General features: G+C 51.9%; 1 protein-coding gene across 3 annotated transcripts in view; it reads right to left on the bottom strand.

Moving 5' to 3' along the window:
* Positions 1 to 23,380, bottom strand: part of Sez6l (seizure related 6 homolog like) — a 157,366-nt gene that overhangs the window by 30,461 nt on the left and 103,525 nt on the right. For all 3 annotated transcript variants that reach the window (XM_032887244.1, XM_032887242.1, XM_032887243.1), the window contains exons 2-9: positions 21,790 to 22,347; positions 20,392 to 20,525; positions 19,678 to 19,870; positions 18,601 to 18,786; positions 14,163 to 14,328; positions 12,474 to 12,640; positions 11,054 to 11,248; positions 9,573 to 9,711 (exon numbers count right to left, since the gene is read on the bottom strand). In XM_032887244.1, the coding sequence (XP_032743135.1) occupies positions 9,573 to 9,711; positions 11,054 to 11,248; positions 12,474 to 12,640; positions 14,163 to 14,328; positions 18,601 to 18,786; positions 19,678 to 19,870; positions 20,392 to 20,525; positions 21,790 to 22,347 (1,738 nt within the window). The remainder of the gene's footprint in view (positions 1 to 9,572; positions 9,712 to 11,053; positions 11,249 to 12,473; positions 12,641 to 14,162; positions 14,329 to 18,600; positions 18,787 to 19,677; positions 19,871 to 20,391; positions 20,526 to 21,789; positions 22,348 to 23,380) is intronic.

Here is a 23,380-nt window from a genome sequence, read left to right as displayed (position 1 = left end):
GCATTTGTGTCTGGCTGAGGCTAGACTGTTTACAGAGCTGCGCGTCGTGATGGCCCCGTGTTTGGGTCGTGTGCTCCCATGCGACAAAATACAGGCAGCTCTCCGAGTCCTGGGCGTTGCTCCAGGCAAAAAGCCTCAGCCTTACATTGTAGAATTTTAACTTTTACTTAGCTATAATAGCATGAACTCATTTATAACTGCGCTAAAAATGAATTGCTGAATGTACCTTTGGCTCACCGAGCCTACTTGCACGTGAAATGCTATTGAAAAACAAAAGCCTACCTGTCATTATTCAAAATAAAAGTCTGTTTATCATTACCCAAGCACACAGCTCTTTTTTTATATGTAGAACAAATAAACCTTGGAGGACTTGAAACAAAAGCTGCTTGTACCCTTTGAGGCTTGGCCACTGCATGTAGATTGCTACGGGATAGAGGAGGGGGGCCAGCCTGAACTCCTGCCTGGAGCTATGACATGGCCACAAAGTCCAAGTCGGGCAGGACTGGCCAGTCTCCACTTGCTCACTCAAGCTTCACCCAGCACTTGCTGGAGCAATAGATGCTTGATGCCCGGGGTGCTTGGAGCTCAGGAGACTCGACCTGACTCTCCCATAATTATTATTAAGCACCTACTGTGTGCAGGGGAAGGTGGATACTCCACAGATTCAACATAGTAGGACTCCAGGGGGCCCTCAGCTACCTGGAAATGTTTGGGGGACAGGAATTCGGGACCTACATCTTGAGACATGTGCAAGGCAGACAGCTGCAATTGGGAGAGGCTGCCTTGGGGTGGTGTGGAGGAGAGAGGTGGGTGTCAGGACTGATTAGAATCTCCCCAAAGCTGCCACACTCGGCTAAGTCTTCATGAGGTGCTGAGACAAGTGCAGGGTGAGGTACCACTCAGTATCACATGACCCACCAGCCTACAACAACCCAAAACAAAAGTGTATTTGTGGTTATTCAAAAATAAACATGATGGTGAGGGTCAGAGGGCAGAAACAAAGGTCAGAGGGCAGAGACAAGGGTCAGAGGGCACAGACAAGGTCAGGGGCACAGACAAGGGTCAGGGTCATAGACAAGGGTCAGAGGGCAGAGACAAAGATCAGAGGGCAGAGATAAGGGCCAGGGGCACAGACAAGGGTCAGGGGCAGAGACAAGGGTCAGAGGGCATGGACAAGGGTCAGAGGGCACAGATGAGGGTCAGAGAGCACACAAGGTGGAAGGTAGAGGTGTGACAGGGAAAGACTTAAGATCAGAGTCTCAGTGTTAGCTGTCCATCTCATTGGGAACAGGACACCTGGAGGGTTTAAGAGGCAGTGGCACATTGACTCCCCCAGCCAGAGGCCATGAGGTCCAGCAGGTGACCAAGTCCTTGTGTTTGAAGCTGATGGACAATTGTCCCCCTGCCATCTCCATTCAGCTCCCTCTGGAGCGTTTATGGCTGTGTGTGCTGTGTCCATTGGTTAGAGCTGAGCAACGAAGAACCAAAAGCCAGTAAGAAGCACCTCTCTCCATGGCCTCTGCATCAGCTCCTGCCTCCAGGCTCCTGCCCTGCTTGAGTTCCTGCCCTGGCTTCTTTCAGTGACAAACAATAATGTGGAAGTGAGCCAAATAAACCCCTTCCTCCCCAACTGGCTTTTGGTCATGGTTTTCCGCCACAGCCGTATAATCCAAATTAAGGCAGGACCCTAACTCTACATTTCCCCGTTTCAACATTAGAACGGGCCCCTATCGCCTGGTCCTATGGGAGCCTATAGGGGCCTATGGGAGTCTATAGGGGCGTATAGGGGCCATGCTTTACCAGAGATTATTCCCTGGGGCCCGAACCCTGATTTTTCTTGGCCCTGACAGTTACTAGTTAACTGACAGGTCGGGCACCCTGCACACTTCATGGACCAACTTTGTCCAACTTGGCCTTGCCCCAAGCACCTCTGTGTCCCATCCTGGGGCTCTCACCCCTCATACTGACCTCTGTCCTCCTCAGAGCCTTCAACCAGAGTAGCCAGCCCTACAGGACAGCTGCGAACAATTCTTGATTCCACACCTAGCTTCAATGTTCACCTAGAAACAATGTTTCCCGTGAAGGATTCACACTACCTCCCACGTTGGAGGACTGTTTCCACTTTGCAGACAGGGAAGCTGGAAGAAGCCGCCTATGTTGACCACAGGAGACCTACAGCTCAAGGCAAGTGGGTCTGTCTGTGACAAGCCTGGCATCTTTTTTTTTTCTTTCTCTTTCTCTTCCAAGACAGGATTTCCCTGTGTAGCCCTGGCTGTCCTGGAGCTTGATCTGTAGACCAGGCTGGCCTTGAACTCAACCTGCCTCCACCTTCCAAGTGCTGAGGTTAAAGGCGCATACATCACTACCGCCCAGGGAGCCTGGGATCTTAACTCGTAGATGACACCATTCTCTGAAAGGCCACAGGTCCATGTCCCTGAGAAGTGTGGTAGAGGCCACCTGGAGGCCTACAGGTCAGAAAATAGTTACAAACCATGGGAATGGGTCTCACTGCCGGCAAGGGTGGCATCCCTAATTTCTACATTGTTGCAAACATAGTGCAGTCTGTTCAGATGTCGGGGCCTTCCTTAAGAGAGGTTCTTTGCTGTCTGGGGACACCCTGCGTTATTTTAGCTCGGTTATTTTATATTCCTTGGTGGCTATTAACTTTGTTTCATGGATTGTTGTTAAGAGTATCTAACAAAGCCAATGTGAACCTTGCAAGGCTGGGTGCATTTATTTTGGCAAGTGAGCCATCTGGGCTGTGTTTTGGAAGTATTTTAGAAGCACTGTGAAAGATAGGAAAGTGGGGGTGGAGAGGGGCTGGTCTGGAGCCCGGATATGGGGAGAAGGTGGTAGATGAGGTTTGTAACTATGCAGCTGGAGTTTGCCTTCCACAGTGTACACGGGAAGAAACAATGAGCCAACACCTGTCTTCCTTTATCCCTTCCAGACAAGCGTTGGACCCTGATGTAGATATCCTGCCCCTGAAAGGTTGTCCAAGGGGCATTTGTGAGCTGATTTAGGCAGGCAAACATAGAGAAGAATGCTGGAGCTTATGCGCTTATTTAAATATGAATTATACACACACACGTATGCTTGTGATTCATCCGTCAAACGGCTGATTTCAGCAGAGAGGCAAGCCCATTTATATGCAGCTTTAGGGCACCCGAAAGTCAGCTGGCAATGGAACTGGGTTGTAAAAATAATAAAACACAGCCCACGCAAGGTAACCCACTTGCTTAGTCTGTGATCCAGTGAAGTCCAGAGTTCGGTCTTGGCCATTTTCTGTTTTGTTAAATGAGGTCCCAGATCCTCCAGGCTTCCATGATGTGTTAGTTGGCTGTGATCCCATTCTGACAAGAAGCTACTCAAGGGAGCATGGTGGTGCGTGGGTGTGTGGTTTTGCCTCAAGGGACACGGTCCATCTTGACCAGGTAGCATGGCAGCACAAACGTGAATCATCCCGTCACACTGCATGTGCGCTTAGGAAGTAGAGGGTGGACAGGAAGTGGGGCTGACGGTAAAAATCTCAAAACTGGACCCCGGAACCCCTTTCCCCAGTGACTAACTTTCTCCAGGTAGGCTCCACTTCCTAAAGGTTCCACAATATCTACCTAGTTGGGAACTAGGTAATCGAATTCGCAGATCTGCGGAAGCCATCTCACAACAACACCACAGCATTCCATCCCTGACGCCCATATATCGGTCCATGGTCATCTCTGCTCTAAATGCACGCAACCCAACGTCCAAAGTCACCAATGGCCTTTAAACAGTCCTTTAGCTGTGACTCCCTCAAGTCAAAAGGCAAATTCTGTGGGTCTACCACACAATGGCAGAGTGGATGTGTCATTCCAAATAGCAGGAACGAAGGCACGGCAGGAAAAGATCAGACCAGAGTAAGACAGAAGCCTAGTCGGGGAAACCCCAAACCCTTCAGCTTCATGTCTGTCATGCATCTGGGGCTCAGGATGGAATAAACACGTAGGTGTCCCCCTCTCCTCCAGTTCTCCCACCTGCAGCTCCCACATCCTCTCTTGGTCTGCCTCTTCTCTGTGTCTGCACCTTTCCTTGGTGGATGTCCCCATGGTCTTGGCCCTTCTGGTATCCTGCAATCATGATCAGGCTTCCTCATCTTCATAGCTTCATGCATTGGCCTCTTGGGCCCTCTTTGCAGAGACTCTCTCTGATCCTACCTCGTATGGCAGGACTGCTGTCAGGAATCCTGGTACAAGTCTCCAGGGTTCCCTTCACCACAAGGAATCTTTTCAGGCCATTTTTACTTCAGGCTTATTTAAAAAGGCTTTCATTCGCTCACAAGTGGGAGCCTTCACGTGGGCTCTTCCCTCCCAGTGCCTGTCCTGTTATCCTGTATGGAGTTAGTGGTTTCTCAAAGGCCTGATCCTTTCAACAGCCCCAAACCTCATGAGCTTCCTGTCATTCTATTCAACTTAGGCTCTTTCTCACTGCAGACCCAGAGGGTAACCAAGAGCCTCGGCCGTGCCTAGAAGCTTGATTCTGGCCAGCCTTACTCAACTTCTCAGGACACAGGCAACATACAGCTAGGTTCTTTACCCTCATGTCATACAGGTGAGCTCTAGCCAGGTACCCATGGAGAGTTTTCTTATTCCTTGTGCTGGCTGGTTTTATGACACAAGCTAAAAGTTTTCCAAAAGGAAAGAACCTCGCTTGAGAAAACTCCTCCATACAATTAGGCTGTATGCGAGCCTGTAGAGCATTTTCTTAATTAGTGATTGATGGGGTGGGTAGGCCCCACCCATTGTGGGCGTGTCCATCCCTGGGCTGGTGGTTCTGGGTTCTATAAGAAAGCAGGCTGAGCAAGTCATGAAGTTCAAGCCAGTGAGCAGCACCCTCCATGGCCTCTGCATCAGCTCCTGCCTCCCTTGAGTTCCTGCCTTGCTTGAGTTCCCGTCCTGACTTCTTTCAGTGATGAACAATGATATGGAAGTGTGGGTCAAGTAAACCTTTTCACCACAAGTTGCTTTGGTCCTGGTGTTTCATCCCAGCAGTAGAAACCCCAAGACGGAAATTGGCACCAGGAGAATGGGGTATTGCTGTGACGGACCTGACCATGTGTTATGGGACGAGTTGAGGAAGGACTTTGGAACTTTGAACTGGGAAAGCCATCGAGTGTTGGGAGCTCAGTGAGCTGTCCTGTAGGAGCTTGGAAGATGAGACGGTTAAGGGCAGTATAGACGGAGAAGGCCTGGCTTGTGAGGTTTAAGAGGGGAGCCGAGACTTTAGTGCATGTTTTGTACGAGGAACCTGTGGTGTCTGGCTAGCTGGAGCTTGATTAACATGAGATAAGAAAAAATAAAGTTAAACCTTTGCTTCAATGGGATGGTGGATGCTGCTCAGCTGCGGGTGAAGAATCGGTTGTCAATGAGAAGAGGCCAGCATCACTGAGGTGAAATCTCCCGGGAATTGTTTCCTCAGGGTCAGCACACAGAAGCTGTGTTCCAGAAGCTGCCGATGTTGTACCTTGTGCCGGCAGCTGAACTTGGTGCTGGAAGAGTCACCCAGGCGGTGCTGGTTTTGAAGGTGTGAAAGGGTCCTGGAGAGCAGCTGAGGCTTGGCACTGTGTGGCAGGTTTGGAATCCCTGAAGAGAGCCTCGGCGAGGCTGTTGGTGAGGCACAGCCCAGTTGCAGCAGGGACCAAGCATTTTTGGAGATGCCAGTACCATGGGATGACCACCAAGAGCAGCAGCGATGGAATGGGGCTAGCTGAAGCCTGGAAGTCCAGCTGTGTGTGGCAGAGGAGCGACCTTCCGAGGAGCTGAGAAGATTGTGGGCACAGCCCAGATAACTGGTATGTCTCTGCCTCCCGTCTTGCAGTGGGATTACAGAAGCGTGGTACCACACCTGGCTTTATGTAACTGCTTCGGTCTTGAACTCAGATCTCGAGCAGCAAGCACCTTCCCCACGGAGCTGCCTGCCCAGCTCCTTGGTGATAGAACTTTCTCTATTAGGAGGTGTGAGGAAAGATCCAGTCAGAGGGAAGGGTTCACACACTAGAGACCCACAGAAGCTTGACCACAGCCAACTGAGGCTTCCCTCAGCCCTCGATCTCTGTCTCTGGGATGCCCCACTAGTGTCTCTCCCTGCCTGCCATCACTGTCTGGCCCTACAGGGCTGGGGGTCCCTTCTCCCCTGAGCTCCTTTCTAACATCTGTACAGAGTAGCCCCAAAATGCTTTGAGGAGGGAAACTGGGGTGCCAACACGCGGTTCATCTGCCTGTGTAACAAGGAGAGAGGGCACCAGTTCTTTGCGATTCTCTACCTGATGCTGCTGCCCTGGCTTGACTGTGGGGAAGGACTCTGAGTTGATGGTTTGAGTCTCTCTGTCATGCGCGGGCTTTGAGATGGACACAAAACCGATCTGGTGCTAAGCTGAAGGTTAATTGAGTGTTTGGTGCGCAGCAGGGCAGATGAGAGAGATTCCATTTTCCCTCCACCCTTAGCCAAATGAGGCGCCCACGGAGGTGGATGGTTTGATGCGGGGCAAAACTGCACACGTGGGAGGCTTGCAAAGAGAGGAGGCCAAGATAAGCAGAAATCGGGGTGGGGGTTATCCTCAACAACTGACTGGGTGGAGCTTGATGCTGGGTGGGACAAGAACCCTTAGAAACAAGAACCTAGGAGTCAATCCTTCTCTGAGGCAGCTTAGGGAGTTTGCCCAAGCTTGTTCCATGGGTCGGTGTTCCCATAAGCAGAACTGTATGTTTGTAACTCCTCACAAGAGCAGGAGGCAACAACTCGTGTGCACGTCCTTGTGCATGCATGTTCCATGGGTGCACATGCCCATGTATGTGTGTGCATGTAGAAGACAGGGATTGATGTCCAGTGTCTTATTCCACCTTATATACGGAAGCAGACTCTCACTGGCTAGTCAGCTTGCCTGGGGAGCCCCATCTCTCTTTCCCTAGTACTAGGGTCACAGGAGAGCTGCCACACCCATCTGTTATTTACATGAGTGCAGGAGCTTTGAACTCAGGTCCTCATGATTGTGAGGCAAGCCTGGCCGAGATGTCTTCCCAGACCCCACACCGCTTTAGAATGGAGTTTTCTCTCTGAAGCTTCAGTTCAGAGAAGCCCCAAGATGACCTCCGTGACTGGCCCTTTCTCATAGACCTGACGGAAAAAATAGAGGACCCAGAAGTGAACCCACACAGTGACAGCCATGTGATTTTTGACAGGGTGCCCAAATCAGACACTGGAGGAGAGAGAGAGAGAGAGAGAGAGAGAGAGAGAGAGAGAGAGAGAGAGAGAGAGAATTTTTCAACAGACGGTGCCAGGGAAACTGTAACATAGCAGACACGGATCTGTTCCGCTCTCCAAAAAAATGCATTCGACATGGATCAAAAAAAGTCACTTTAATACCGGAAATTACAACCGTTAGAGGAAATTCAAGGAAACACTCCAAGATACCGGCATACAGAGGGATTTCCGAGGGAGTCCAACTGCTCAGCAGCAGCAAGAATCAAGAGACGAGACTGCAGGGAATTCGAAAGCAAGAGAAGCTACCAGCAGGGCTAAGAAATGACAGCTTGGAGTGACAATTGCCAACCCCACATCAAAGGATTGATAGCTACTGTCTGCAGAGACCATGAAAAAGTAAACAGTCTCCAATCACCCTATAAATCAATGAGCAAATGAACCGGACAGACAGGTTCCTAAAAGCCAACACAGACCCATAAAGATGAGAAAGTGTGCAGCGCGCCCTTAGTCAAAAAGGACAGACAAATTAGAAGTTCATTTCGCCAGAGTCTGCGTGGCTGCTGTCGAGAACATGAATGACAACACAGACTGACACGGACTCTGGCAACACTTTGTCATGGCAGGAGGGGGTCCGCACTAGGATATCTTGTTGGCAATTGGCGTGTGGGGGAGGGGGTCTCCGGAACCTGAAGGTAGAGAGTAAGACCACAAGCAGCTCTCAGGGCAGTCTCCACAGGAAGTAAGTCAGCCTTTCACTGGGAGCAGACACATGTAGGCCTATGGCAACTCACAACGGCCAAGTGACGTGGCTAGCGCAGGCATCTGCGGGCAGATGCATGGGTGAGGAGAACGTGGCGGTGTCTGTGTAGCAAGTTGTGTTCAGACACAAAGAAAAACAAAATTATGCCATTTGCATGAGATTAGGTGGAATTGGAGACCATTGTAATTGAACAAGATAGCCAGACTCAGACAAATGACACATTTTCTCCCAGATGCAAAAAAAAAAAACAAAAACAAAAACAAAAACAAAACAAAACTGGATTTTTTCTTTTTAAGATAAGGGAAATTGTTTGAGGGGACTGAAAGAGTTGGAGGGTGATGATGGGGGGAAGGCAGGGTGGGGATGGATCTGGTGAAATTGCACCACAGACACCATCATTTCATACAACGAATATATACTCCAAAGATGGCTACTAGGCCTGTGGGTCCCGTCTGCTGCTTGGAGAGTCAGAGGCCCTTGGACTCCTGCTTCTGGCCTCTTCCCAGCCACCTGGGTATTCCAGAAAACCTTTTTATCTCCAGACACCACCATCTGTCCCTGTCTCCATCTTACAGGTGGAGTGGCTGAGAGGCCACCAGAGGCTGCTGCTCTCTTTGCCCGCCCATGGAGCCTCAGCTGCCTCCCCCGCCCCCAGCAGTCCTTGGAAGCTGCCCTCCGGGCAGGGTGACAACATCAGACATAAGAGCCCAGAGCCAGAACCTTCACTCCGAGCTCAGGGTTCCCCTCCTGGGGAGCTGGGAGGTATTCTGGGTGAGCACACTGTGGTTATGCCCAGGGGACGTGGGAAGCAGCCTAGGGCAGCTGTCCCCATTCAGCAAACACTTCCCAGTCACCAAGTTGTCATCCAAGGTCTGTATTAAACCTGAGAAAGGCATAGTAAGGCGAGAACCCCCTGCCCATGACTGACAGGAAAATCTTTACTTAGCATCGGAAGGCAGATAAGGAAAAACAAACTGTAGTATAGCGGGGGTTCACAGCCCAGCACCTTTCACTCCTGCCCACACTGGCCATTTGGTCTTTCAAAACCTGGAGGCTGGCAAGATGGCTCAGCGCACAAGAGCACCTGTTGCCAAACCTCACAGCCCAGTTTGATTCCTGGGACCCACAGGTAGAGGGACAGAACTGACCCCCACAAGCTGTCCCCTGGTTGTCCCACACATGCCGTGACGATCACACCCCAGCCTCCACTCACGATAGATATGTAAGTACCTAGTATTGAACATAAAATAAAGGGACCCTTGCACATCTGTACACTGAACTCTGCTATGGAAACCCTCCTTCCCCTCCTTCTTGTCAAATCCCCAGTGGCTGTGACCAACTGAGGTCAACTGAGTGTGCTTATCTGTGTATGCCCTCCCTGGACATCAGTCTCTTTAGCAGAAGGAATTAGTGAGAGTTGCTTGTTGTGTTGCTGTAGCAACCCCAGGGCTCTGCAGCTCCCTGGCATGTACTAGATGCTCAGTTAATCCTGGCGGGAACAATAAAAGCCAAAGTCAGCTCCTCCCCTATCTGCCTGCTGCAGTGGGCCTGGGTGAAAGGCGCCTCAGACACTCACAACTGAATGTCCAGGAAGATCCGCTTCTCCTCCCCAACGTGGATTTTCCACACACAGTCTTCACCTTCTGCATAGGGCTCTGGCCAGTTTGGAGACAGCACCACCCCAGCCACAGCAGAGAGCTCCCCACCACACATGGCTGCAACAGACAGACAAGAGGACACCCTTGTGAGGAAGCCAACACAGCATAGTGGTTAGGAGTTTGCAGGGGGTGGGGGTAGGAGTGAGATTGGCATCTGCAGGTCCCTGTGTGGCATGGGGTGGAGTGGTGGGGCAGCATATGTGTCTATGTGTGCATGTGTGCATTTACGTGAGTGTGCATTCATATGTGTCTATGTGTCTATGTGTGCATGTACGTGTGTGCACGTGTCTGTACATGTGCTGAAAAAAGGCTACTGGCCCCACCTGCAGCTCCGAGAGGGCGGAGGTTGGCATTGTCTTCCCCATCAAGGATAGCCCCCACTTCCCACTAGCTCCCACTGCTCTGCCAGATTTGGATGAGGTGCGTATATGGTCTGATTGCATCAGATTCCTCCTCTGAGAGGTCAGGAAATGCTGGCTCATGACGGATCATGACTGAGGCCACCACGCCAGCTTGCAGCACCTTGCCTGGCCCCAGTGAGTGCTCAGGTGGTGACCGGGCTCCAGTCTCTGAAAGGTTTAGCCTGGATCAGCAGCAGGGATGCAGCGGCTAGCCTCTCAATCCCAGTGTTTGCTGACTTGGCAAGCCCTCAGCATGGCAGAGGTGGAAGCCTCAACACATTCTTCTCTCTTCACGGAGCACATTTAGTTCAGGGGCCAATCCCTCACCAGGGCAAGGCAATGACATCTCGCCAACTGCCAGGTAGTTGCCAGGAGTGAGGGCAACCTTCACTCCTCCACATGCCAGGGTTCAGTGGCCTTGGATACAAGACCTAGGGAGCCAGTGTAGGGGAAAGGTTGTCACAGCCGATATTGTCCAGGCTCTGAGCACAGGGAAGCTAAGCCCACTGTTTCTTCCACTGACCCTACAATGCTCTTGGGTGTGCTCTCTCCATGTCTGATTCCTCATCATGAATGGGGCTGGTGTCTACCGAATGTGGCTATAGAGAGGGTATTGTCACACGGGACATGCAGCTCTCAGCAGCGTGCCCAGTCGTGATCAACAGTGACGGTCACCCATGTCACCATGCCACGTGCTGTTGGCTGGGTTATGCACTGCAGCAGAATGTGAAACAGGATGGGTCTGTAGGAGCTGACACCCTTTCAGGGCTCACCTGTCACAGCTGCTGTGCACTGCAGGTCCTGAGCCTGCAGAAAGGTGTGCCATTTTCTGATTACTCTCAAAACCAGCAGCAACCAGACCCAGAGAACCAATGGTCTGGAAAAGGTCTCATCCTGAAATCAGTGTGTAATGTGACTACCCCTTCTAGGCTGGGGTCTTGTTCTTTGCTTGGGTCCAGGCTCTGGGCAATCTGTCCTTGGGGAAGGTGGTGGCTCACCTCTGCATAGAGGCTCCGTGTCATTCCAGTATGGGTCCCGCACATTCACGCACTCAATGACAGCTGGGCCCTGTTCCAGAGAGTGGCCGGGGTCGCAGGTGAACTCCACAATGGTACCGATGTTATAGGTGGGGTCCGATGTGGTGAAATTCCCATTTTGGATGTAGGGTTCGTAGCAGTGACCTTTCTCAAAGGCTGAGGTTGGGACACAGAGAGGGTTAGTGGACAGATGAGGTAAAAGACAGCCCTGTGGCTTAGACATCTCATAAAGGCAAGGTACTTCAGAGCATGGAAACTCACGTCTGTAATCCTAGCTCTAGAGAGCCTAAGACAGGCAGGTCACTGTTCAAGTCCAGCCTGGGCTACACTACTTTCCAGGCCAGCCTGGGCTTCTGAGGCGACCCTGCTCCAGAGCAGAATGCTTCTGACCTGGGCCAGGCACCTGGATCCTCCGACCTTGTGTTTTTTGTGTATGATGCAGATAGGACCGTCTAACTGGGACCCTACATTCTGTCCATGCCAGCACTCTGGGTCCTGCTGTTGGATGCACAATGTCTGTCCCTCAATGGGACCACCCACTTCCAGGAAAGCCTAAGCTACAGTCCCTAGGGTCCACAGAACACCATGGTCTGTCTGGGTCAGAGAACCTATTCCTGGAAGGAGGCTAGACCCCCAGAGGCATTGCTTGAGGTGGGCAGAGGAGGGCTCCGAGGCAGGCTGGCAGCCACTGCAGACACATTGTAAGTGAGGTTCCAGCTACCCCTGGCTTCTCCCCTGTGAGCAGAAACAACAGTTCCACATCTCTGTGTGGTGAGAGTCACACAGGGAGCACACACAAAAGCCTGGTGTAGTGGTGCACAGGTACGAGTCCTTCGACAGTGAGTCTGAGATGGGAGGTTGTGAGTTCAAGGCCAGCCTGGAATATTAGAGATGGCCTGCCTCAAAAATCCAAAGGGGAAGTGGGGAAGGGATGGAAATAGGGCTCCACTGTTGAGTTTTGCCTAGCATTCAGGAAACCTCAGGTTTGATCCCCGGTGCTGCAGGAGTCGGACAAGGTGGTTCATATGTGTGATCTTGGTACTTGAAAGGGAAAAGCAGGAGGACCAGAAGTTCAAGGTCATCTTGGTCAGCTTGTTGAGTTTGAGGCCAGCCTGGGCTGCATGAGATCTGCACTTAAGACAGCCTCTCAAAAGAAAGGAATGAATGAATGAATGAAAGAGAAAGGGAAGACAGGACCAGGCACCAGCACGAGAGCTGCTTAGAAGGAAGTTGATATCAATACAATAAAACTGAAAGCTTGTCTTGGAAATCGTGGGTCAGTCTGGGTCCCTCACGCTGAGCACATTCCCCATCCCAGGCCCTGGTTCAGCCCTCACCCACTTTTCCTGTCCCCGGACCTGACAAGGAGGGGACCTCTCACCCTCAAAGCGAATGTTGAAGGCGGAGGCTGCCTGGCCCTGGTCAGAGGTGAACTCGATGCGGATATTGCTACCCTCGCTCAGCAGGCCCTCGAAGGGCACGCTCTCTGTTCGGAGTGAGTCGTACAGGAGGGCCGACGTGTTTGTCCGTCCACTGTAGACAACCATCCTAGGTAGAGGAAAGGCAGAGGGATGCTGAAATGTCTTCCTGGGTCGGTGACACCGGGCCAGAGTGGAGAGGGTGTGTGTGGGATGCTCACCGGGATCTCCCTCTGAACTCAAATCCTGCCCCTTCGGTCCTCCTCACCCCTCACAGAAATGGAAACCGCCTGCTTGTTCTGAGTCTCTCGGGGTGCAGGGTGGGTCATGGTGAGTAAGGGGTACCAGGAGTAGTTACCGTGTCATGGGTGGCTCTGCGCTGAGAGGTGGGGCTTGGGCAGCAATGTGCAGTCACGCAGTGTCCCACGATGCAGGAAGAGGTCTGCCACCCGGCCTGCCTAACTCTTTCCAGGGGAGTTTCTCCATCCCTGCCTCCTGTCTTCCCAGGACAGTGCTGTGTGTATTGTAATTGTTCTCCATGGAGCCTAATCATGGCTTTGTGCAGAGGGGTGCTCAATATATGCACCTTCTCATTCCACTCAGGGAAGAGATGCCTGAGAGCAAGTCCCAGGCAGTATGTGTGTGTGTGTGTGTGTGTGTGTGTGTGTGTTCATGCATGTGAGTGCACATACATGTGAGTGCATGTGCATGTGTGCCTGTATGTGTGTATGTGTGCATGTGTGTGTGCATGCATGCTTGGGTGGATGTGTGGGTGTGTGGGTATGTGTGTGTGTGTGTGCATGCATGTGTGTGCATGTGTGTGCATGTTTGTGCATGTGCATGTGGGCCTATATGTGCATATGTGGGCATGTATGTGTGCATGCATGTGCGTGTGTGTGTGTGTTTGTGTGTGTGTGTGTGTGCAGGCATGAATGTGTGCCTGCAGGTGTATGCATGCATGCCTGTGTGTATGTATGTGCATGTGCATGTGTGCCTGTAAGTATGTACGCAGGCATGTGTGTGCATGCATGCATGAATATGTGCATGCAGGTGTGTGTGTGTGTGTGTGTGCGCGCGCATCCCTGGGTATGTGGATGTGTGTGTGCACGCATGAATGTGTGATGCAGGGTGCATGTGTGTGCATATTCATGTGTGCCTGTATGTGTATATGCATGCATGTGTGTGCATGCATTGCTGGGTATGTGGATGTATGGAGGTGTGTGCAAACATGAATATGTGCATTCAGGGTATGAGTGTGTACATGTGTGCATGTGTGTGTGCATTGTGCCTGTATGTGTGTATGCATGCATGTATGTATGCATGCATGTGTGGATGTATGCATGTCTCTGTGTGTGGATGTATGGGCTATGTGTGCACCCATGAATGTGTGCATGCAGGTGTGTGTGAATGCATGTGTACCTGTGTGTGGACATGTGTGAGGGTGTGTATGTTTGTGTATGTTTCCCATCTCCTTCTTCCCTCTCTTCCTAGGTGGCTCAGGAAGACGCCTTTCCCACAGAGTGCCTCAGTATACTGACCAGAAGCAGAGGGCCATAAGATCTTTATCAACTTCCCCAGGGCTTCAGCCACACCCAGGTTACACACTCCACTCTCTCTATGCTGAGGAGGGGCAGTCGGTGCGGCCAGCTCACCTGTCTTTCTCATGCAGCAGTAGCCTTTCAAGATGCAAGTGAAGCTTCTGGCCCTCTGGAGCCTCGATGGTCCACACACAGAGCTGGCTGCCATTGGTGTTTCCCGGGTAACTGGGGGACAGAACTCGGCCGATGGTGGCATTGTGCACTGCTCCTCCACACGGGGCTGGGTGCAGAAAGTGACATGCCAGGAGGTGAGGGAAGAACAGAGAGGAGTGGTGGGATTGGTCTCCCCTGATTGCACTCAAGCCCTTTAGCCACGGTGGAGCTGGGAACACACGAAGGGGTCACTGTCCTGTTAACCCCCTCCATGCCTCCATCTGCCAATGCCACTCTGTTGCTGCAAGGGGGGACCTCAATTTAAGACTGTTCTGTGGTGCTGATTGTGCCTAGACATTCATTAAAAAAATTCACATTATTCACTCGTGTGTGTGTGTGTGCATGTGTGTGCTCATCACAACGCCTGTGTGGAGGCCAGAGGACAGCTCACAGGAATCAACTCTTACCTTCCACCATGTGGGTCTTGGGGACTTGGCAGTAAGTGTGTTAAGTCACCAAACCATCCCCCTGGCTCGATGCCTAGACTTTCAGTTATGAAATCATTCCCAAGGGCAGACCGAAGCAGCTCAGGGGAGAAGCATGCAATTTAGGACTACGCGTGGAGTGTAAGAATGGAAGAAACTCCGGTTGTGTTCTACTTTACCCAACCAACGGCCGGCTGAAACAGATCAATAAAACAGCAGTGTGGGCTGTAGGCATAATTTTACTTATTCACGAGGATCTCACCAGGAGGATCGTGACCATTTCCTGAGGTGCAATTCAGCAAAAAAAAAGCTTTTAAAACCATGTCGGAACACCCTGACCCAGAAAAGAGTTCTGGGAGTGAATCCTAGGGGAAGCTTTGGAGATTTGAACTGGCTTGTGGATGAGGCTGTGCATCTCCGCCTTCATCCTCAGATTCAAAGCCAGAGCCAGAGCGCATCTCCCCCGCACACGTTGGGTTCTCACAGAGCCACCCAACCCTGCGTTCTCAGACACTGTTTACGAATCCCAGAGCTTGAAGAAGTGTGCTAGCAGATGCCCTGCCTGGCCCATTCCTGTGAGTGACCCGCAGGGGTAGATTGAGACCATGGGATATAAAGGTGATTTGTTCTAGTCCTCTGTACATTTGTGTCTCTGGAATCTTCTTCTAACCAGAGCCGTAAAACACTTTTACGCTAAAATAATACGGCAAGGTGATGCCGCAAATGATCTGTGGCCCACAGGAGCTGCACGGCTGTCAGATCACAGCAGAGAAGAGATGTGGGGATTCGGTCTGGGGGGGTGTCAAAGGGAGGGTCTGTTTTAACGTGGTGTTTGGGAGTTGATCTGAAGGACCTTGAAGAGGATTGAAGATACACAGGAACCCCGGTTTCTCCCCCGGGGTCAAAGGAGCAGAAATGCACAAGCAGGCAGATCCGACCAGTTATGTTATAGAGCTGGTCTCTTCTTCAGAGGACAGAGAGTCCTCCTGGCTCCCCCCCCTATGTCCTGAGAGTCCGCTCTCCGAGAGTTCTTCACCCCTTTTCTTTTGAAGACAAGGTCTCATGCAGTCCAGGCTGGTCTCAAATTCACTGTGTAGGCAAAGATGACCGTGAACTCCTGATCTGCCTCCCTCCAGCTCCTGAGATTCCACACGTGCTGGGGATGGAACCCCGGGGCTTTGAGCATGCCCTAGGCAAGAGTTCCGATCAGTGTGCCTCAGCCACTCACCGCCATCTCTGAGTTCTTCACACATCTTCTCAAGCAGGGACACAGCCCTTTGCTTGCTGCCCTCTAAGAATTTCTCTGCAAAACACATCTCACAACAGCTTGGGCTCTTGGCTGTGATGACAGTAGGTCCTGGTGGCTCCCAGTGCCGGATGGCATGATTTGTAGTATGTTCTCAGCAAATATTAATTCCTATTCATTTAATTCTTAAAAACTTGAGAAAGGGGGTCTCCCTTTGTCACCCAGACTGGCTTTGAGCTGTGAATCTGTTTGAATTTTCCAAGTGCTGGGATTTGAGGCCATTCTTTGTCGCTCTGCTTGACTTCGTAAAGCATTTGCTGGACAAATAACAACTACTCACTTTGCAAAGGAGTCAAAAATTCTAATAGGCTTAATGCTCAGAGACATTAAGCTACTTGCTCAAGGACGCACAGCTAATGAGTAGAGTCCCTGGGATATAGGCCAGGCGAGCTCCATGCCATTCCCATTTACGGTGACATTTGATGCTTCAGAAAGGATCCAGGGTTGGGGGTGGAGGGCAGAGTGGACACTAACAGATGAAGAAAGGGTGCTTTGGCTCCCCTCACAGGCCCAGCTCAGTTCCTGACACATGGTAGATGTTCATGGACTGCTGAATGACAGTGTGGTGGGAATGGGTTGGCAGAGGAGACAAGCTATGACAGCTCTCCTCTGCCCTGGACTGGGCTGTGTGACAGGGTGGACAGAAACCGTCCTTCCTTCCTGAGCATGAAATTCCCTTCCTATTCCATCCCACGGACGCTGTCCTCTGTCAGTCAGCCCGAGGCTCAAACCTCCATTGTGTCATGTACCTGTGACAGACTTTGCACAAGCCAGTGGAGCCCTTGAAACCTAGGGTGTGCCATCGGTGACCGGGGTTGGGGTGGGGCAACGGGGGACATGGTCTCACCCCTGACAGATCCCTCACGAGGAACAGGCTGCTGCTTTTCTTTTGACCTCAGTATAGTCTTTGTGTGTGTGTGTGTGTGTGTGTGTGTGTGTGTGTGTGTGTGTGTGTGTTTTCTTCTTTTGCTTGTTTGTTTTTGAGACAAGGTCTCACTAGGTGGCCCTGGCTGTCCTGGAACTCACTGGGTAGACCAGACTGGTCTTGAACTTACAGATAACCATATGCTTCTGCATGCCAGATACATGCTGGCTTCCTCAAATCTGCTGAGCCTTTGCCCAGGATAGCTCACTGGCAGGGAAAACCCATACCCATGATCTTCCCTTTGGTACCTCCCACCCAGCTTCTAACAGGCTGGCTCCTTGGGGACTCCTTCCTTCCCTGGTTTCTGGCCTACCATCACCTCTTGTTCCTGAGTCCTATCTGTCATGGTGACAGGGTTTTTCTTGTCCCCACCTGCTCTGTGACACTATCCCTGTGACCCCTCTCTGGCACTCTCTCCCCCCCTGCACCTCCATGTTTTCTCATCTGGTCACATATTGTGGTGGCTTGAATAAGAATGGCTGTCCCCGATAGGCTCATATATTTGAATGCTTAGTCACCAGGGAGTGGAACTGTTGGAGAAGGATTAAGAGGTGTAGACTTGTTGAAGGAAGTTAGTTCCTGGGGGTGGGATTTGCAGTTTCAAAAGCCTATGCCAAGCCTAGTCTCTCTGTCTGTCTGTCTGTCTGTCTGTCTGTCTGTCTGTCTGTGTCTCTCTCCCCTCCACCCCTTCCTGCTTGTGGACTGTGATGCAAACTCCGTTACTGCTCCAGCCCCATGCCTGTCTGCTTTCCACTGTGATGATCATGGACTCACCCTCTGATACTGTAAGCAACACCCCCCCCCCATGAAATGCTTTCTCTGTATTTTTAAAGAAGAGTTTCCATAGTTACAATGTTTCTTCACAGCCACGGAGCAGTAACTTAGACAAACATCCTATACCAGGGACTCCTGGAGAGCCAGACCCTCACAGCTCTAACCGTGGCTGCAGAACCCGGTAACAGTGGACGCTAGTGTATGCTGGCAGGGTCCTTGAAGGATGTCGGATCCACCGGCCAAGGATCCCGCTGTCCTTGAAGTCCAGATTTCCATCTGCGCACCTGCACCATCTACTTCTCGCCACCAGAGGGCACCAGACCACCTTAGTTGGTGGCCGTCACCAACTTTTGAGTCCACGTTGACTAAGCTCAAACAACAAAACAGAACAGCAGAAGCCACCCCCAAAGTCCAAACAACAAAAGAAACAAGGGATAAGCAGGACCTCATCATTATGGAGAGGGCATTCAGAATAAGGAGGACAACAACCACCACCAAGTCAGCTGTCGAGTGACTGCTAGGGAGCAAAGTTTCCACTGGACAGAACACTGCTGTGTGGTATGTATCCTCAGAAGCCGATTTCATACCCCGTGCATTATATTACAGCACAGCCTAGAGGGCAAAAGCCTTACCCGAGATGCCCTAGAGCAGTGGTTCTCAACCTGTGGGTCGCGACCCCTCTGGGGGTTAAAGGTCATATATCAGATATCCTGCGTATCAGACTCATAACAGCAACAAAACCACAGTTATGAACTAGCAATGGAATGAGTTTATGGTTTGGCGGTCAGCACATCATGAGGTCTTAACGGATCACAGCGTTAAGAAGGTTGAGAACCACTGCTGTAGAGGGTGCTGCCCCCTCGCCTTGCATCACCCCACCCCTGCCTGGTTGGTGAACATCGGTGGTACCTGAGCAGACAGGCTCCTGGCTGCTCCAGTGCGGTTTGGAGGCATTGATGCAGGTCAGTGTCTTGGCTCCCTGCAGCTCGTAGCCCAGGTGGCAGTGGAAGTGGGCCACCCCGCCAGAGTGCAGATCCATCACTGTGACGTCTCCAGCATCGGGCCGTCGGGGAAAGTTGCAGCTCAGCATGAAAGCTGCAGAGAAAGGAGCAACCTAAGCGCTTCAGCCGTGGGCAGGAGGCCGTGTGACCCACATCCTGGCAGCGGCTCTGTGCTGTGCTGAGGATGGAGGGGCGACTCTTGGGAGGAAGGCTGGGTGCTGTTTCTCTACCTGATTTGGGCAGGTAAGTTCTGTCGCTGGCTGGGAGCTTGGTGATTTGGCTAAGCAGGCGGGCCACCAAGCCCCAGGAATCCTCCTGGCTCCATCCCTCACCACTGGGGCTACAGGTGAGTCCTGCCTTGACTTTCTATGTTGTTTCTGGGGGTGGGAGCACTGCTCCTTATGGGGATGAGAGCTGTGATCTTTATGGGGATGGGAGGACTGCTTCTTATGGGGATGGGAGCAGTGATCCTTATGGGGATGGGAGCACCTCTCCTTATGGGGACGGGAGGACTGCTCCTTATGGGGATAGGGGCAGTGATCCTTATGGGGATGGGAGCACTGCTCCTTATAAGGATGGGAGGACTGCTTCTTATGGGGTTGAGAGTAGTGATCCTTATGGGGATGAGAGCTGTGATCCTTATGGGAATGGGACCTGTGAACCTTATGGGGATGGGAGCACCTCTCCTTATGGGGATGAGAGCAGTGATCCTTATGGGGATGGGAGCACTGCTCCTCATGGAGATGGGAGCACTGCTCCTTATGCTTGCAGAGCACACTCTTTCCCTGAGCCCTCTCCAGTTCCAAAATTATGCATCTTCCTTTCTTGGCTTTAACAACCATTGCTTTCAGTCATGGAGGAGGATTCTGCTGACTTAACTGGAGTGCCAGTGGGTCCCTGGCACACAAAACCCCCAAGAGTGTGACTGGGTGTCAGAGGAAGGTGAGGCCGGTGTCTCCAAATGGCTGGCCTCAGCAGACCCTACCTTGGTAATGTAGCTGGAAGGTCCCAAGGTTGTCATCCTGGAAGGTCCGGAAGTAGACAGAGATGGTGTTGGTGGGGCTTCGGATCACCTGGCCCTCCACCAGGAGAGTCTGGTTGGCCAGGACTGTCAGGGTGGGGCCGTCCACTCCTCGGATGGAGAGCAGCTCCCCCTCAGATAGGTTGACACTCTTCACCTGGGAATCCATGGGGGAGACAGAGAGGGCTGGGCCAACAGGCCGGGGAGGAGCTCCCGTGCTTATAGTGCACTGGGTGCTGACTCACACAGTCTACCTGGTCTGTGTGGACCACTGAGAGGGCAAGCAAGGACACTCTTTCATTTCTAGGTCTCTCTTCTCTACTGTGGCTGCACTGCAGGGTAACCCACCCTTCTCCAGGCCAGGCACTTGCTGTTACTTCTGCTGTCTATGCTGGAGAGTGTGGGTGGGAGGTATTGTGCACCCCTACACACGCGCACACATGTGCTGTATTTGGTACCTGCTAGTGTTTAATAAACAGGACCTTAAGGGACTTCCTTTCTGGGTAACACATCTAAAGCTTTGCCAGCATAGCCTCTGTACACCTTCAGGCCTCAGTAGGACATACACCTGGGAATTCCCATTCTCTGCAAAACCCAACTAAAACAGCCGTGTTTTGGGGAAAGGAGGTGTGACAGTAAGGGCAACCCAGACAGGACATGGCCCGCACTCTAGGCTACCTGCAGTTCTACCCCGTAGCCAGTGTAGACAGTCACATTGTAGGTGCATTCCAGGAAGCTGCTGGAGGGCTGAGGAGGGAAATCACTTGAGTCAATGTATCCCTCGGGGTCGGAGAAGCTCACACCGCAGAGAGCTACAATGAAACAAACGTTGCCATCAGGATACACCCGGCTGCGTGGCCAGCCCAGGAGCTCACTCACAGATGTGCTATGGAAGTACAGAGGAGACTCGTGCTGAACTCTGCCCCGTCCTGACTGTAGTAACTAGTCACCAGGAGCAGCCCTGCTCATTCTTAGACAGAATGCCATTCCATTTGCCACCGTAAGGCAGGCAAACCAAAGCACAGGGAGGGCCCCCGTCTGGACTATGCTCACACAGCACATATGATTCAGACCCAACGGTCAGTCTTCAGTTACTATATCCAAAGTGGCACCCCACCTCCCTACAACATGCAGTAAAAAAGTGACTTGGTGATAACCAGGAACCTCCAATAATCTGCCCCAAAGATGCTCTAACAAGGGCATCTAGTTCCAGGTCAATCTTAACAGCCTGTCTCAGCTCAAAGACCCCCCACATCCTGCTGTCATACAAAATCTGATTGCTTTTCCAACTTTCTACTCTTCGGGTGCAGATGGCTTTGGCAGTTCATTCCCCAATGGACCTTTCTTTCCACCCATGGAGAACCCTAGTTCCATGCACAGTAAGCAGCCGAGTTGAGGCAAGCTTGACCGGTGAAGCCCCAACACAGAGAAGCACAGAACCCAGATTGGGAGATCAGGCTCAGCACTCCATCCACATCTTGCTAGGGGTCTCCGTATTTCCCTTGCATATCAGCTTCCACCTAAGCTCCAGGCCCTTTCATAGAAAGGTTTAGGAAATGAGCATCCTCCTTACAAAGGCTCTCGACCACCTACAAGAAATCCCCAGCCCTATGACGGCAGAACGCTGTGTGAGCAGTGTCTAGGAAATAGGAAGAAGAAGAAGTCTGGGGGGTTCACAGGACTGATACAACTAAATTTTCTGAATACTTTGGTTTACTGTATGGAGGAAGAGGACAAAGTAAGGGACAGCCAGTAGACGGGAAAAGTCAGTGCACTTTGCATGTGGGTGTGGCTCTATAGTAGAGCGCTTGCTTGCCTAGCTATGTGCCAGACGACCTGAGTTCTCTTTACAATGCTCGTGCATGTGTACACACGCATGCGCCCGCGCGCGCATACACACACACACACACACACACACACACACACACACACACACACACTACCACCAAAAACAAAGTAAAAAAGACAGCTGGAGTGACTGTTCAGTGACAGCGTGTCCCCCACCTCTAGTTCCACACCCACTAAGGAGAATCCAGAAACGAAGGACAGCAGGGGTGGGAGATGAGCCTCGTATACCTGGGGCCTGCTCCGTGGTGATGATGGTGGTGGTGACGATGGTGGATGTGGTGGTCTCCTGGCTCTCCTCAGAGGCAGACCCGGTCAGCTCATTGTCACCCTTGTCCAGCGGGCTACTGAGGCTGCTGTCATCGGGGGCCTGCGCGGGCTGCGGGCTGTGTGGAAGTGTAGTCGCCAGAGCGGTGAAGGGTGCGATCTGCAGTGGCGCAGGCGCTGTAGGCTGCTCCGGGTCTCCAGGCTCACGTGACTTCGTGGTAGCGGAGGAAGGGGATCCCAGTCTCTGCAGAGTTGTCGGGGTAGCCAGGGGCCTCAACTGCCTCCGGGCTGAGTTGAGTTGCTTCAGGGACGGCAGAGCCTTCCTTAGGGCTGGGGTATGCTGGACGCTGGCCTCATCGGGGAACAGAGGGGGCAAGGACCCTTCTAGTGCTTCCAGTGCTTCCCGGGATGGCAGGGGACCTGGGGCTGCTGATGTCACCCCCTCTTCCAGGCTGCCCTCCAGCAAGGCAGAGGGCAGGAGGTAGGCAGTGGAAGGGTGCATGTCTCCCTCTGGACCACCATCTGGGGAGGAGAGAAAATACATTAGCTTGGGCCTGCCTCACTTCCTGTCAGCTTTAGATGGCAGCCTCTAAAAATGACACCCCAGATTGGGCAGGTAGCCATTAGTTTACAGACTTCTCTTCTCCTTCTTCTCCCACTTACTTCTTAAAAAGTCGAGGCCCATTGTGCTGGGACCCAGAAAGGGTTAAGACTACAGAAGCCAAGAGTACAGACTTCATGACACTGGACTTTGCAAGAGACACAGTTATTTGATTAGTCCTGAGGCAGATTCATGAGGGATGTGTGAATACAGGTGGAGACCTGGTGCTGGGAATGAGGTTTGCCACAGAGTAAGGAGCCTGAGGGAGGAGCTCTAGGGCTAGAGCTGGCAAGGGTGGGTGGGACCTGTGGACCCTGCTAGTATGTGGCTTTTAACCTTGAGAGTAAAAACGTGGTCCTCGAGTAACATTGAAATTATGTCACAACAAATTGCAACAATAGTTGCAAGCTGAAGGCACACAGACCAGAGCAGACCACCAGGCTTCACAGCTAAGCAGCCATGTGTCCTGGAGTGAGTGCTCCTTGCTCTCCCTGTTGACCCCCATGTGACCGGGACACAGCTCCCCACAGTGCCCAGTGTCACCAGAGAAGAAATTGCCCGGGCAAAGATCTGAGCTCCATCAGAGAATGGCTTTGGGAACCTCACTGCTTTTTCTTTCGATGGTTTAAAATCAGCACTTTCTTTTTTTCTGACAGAGGATTAGCCGCCACACCATCTATAAGGAGCAGATAACAGCACTGCAGAAGATATCAGGTCTTGTAGGGAAAGCTTAAACTTCACCGTGCCCCTTTGGAGTCAAACTGTCAAATCCCCCCCCCCCGCTTTCTTTCCCCTCCCTCTACCTCTTCCCTTCCCCCTCCCTCCCCCCTCTCCATCTCTCTTTCATTTTAGAGACAGGGTCTCCTATAGCTCCTGCAGGCCTCAAACTTGCTGCATAGATTTCCTGATTCTCCTGCCTCTACTTCTGGGGCTCTGGGATTACAGGTATGTGTT

Source organism: Rattus rattus, chromosome 16 (genome assembly GCF_011064425.1).
Source record: "Rattus rattus isolate New Zealand chromosome 16, Rrattus_CSIRO_v1, whole genome shotgun sequence".
Taxonomy (NCBI): Eukaryota; Metazoa; Chordata; class Mammalia; order Rodentia; family Muridae; genus Rattus; species Rattus rattus.
This window is presented reverse-complemented; position numbering and strand designations above follow the sequence as displayed.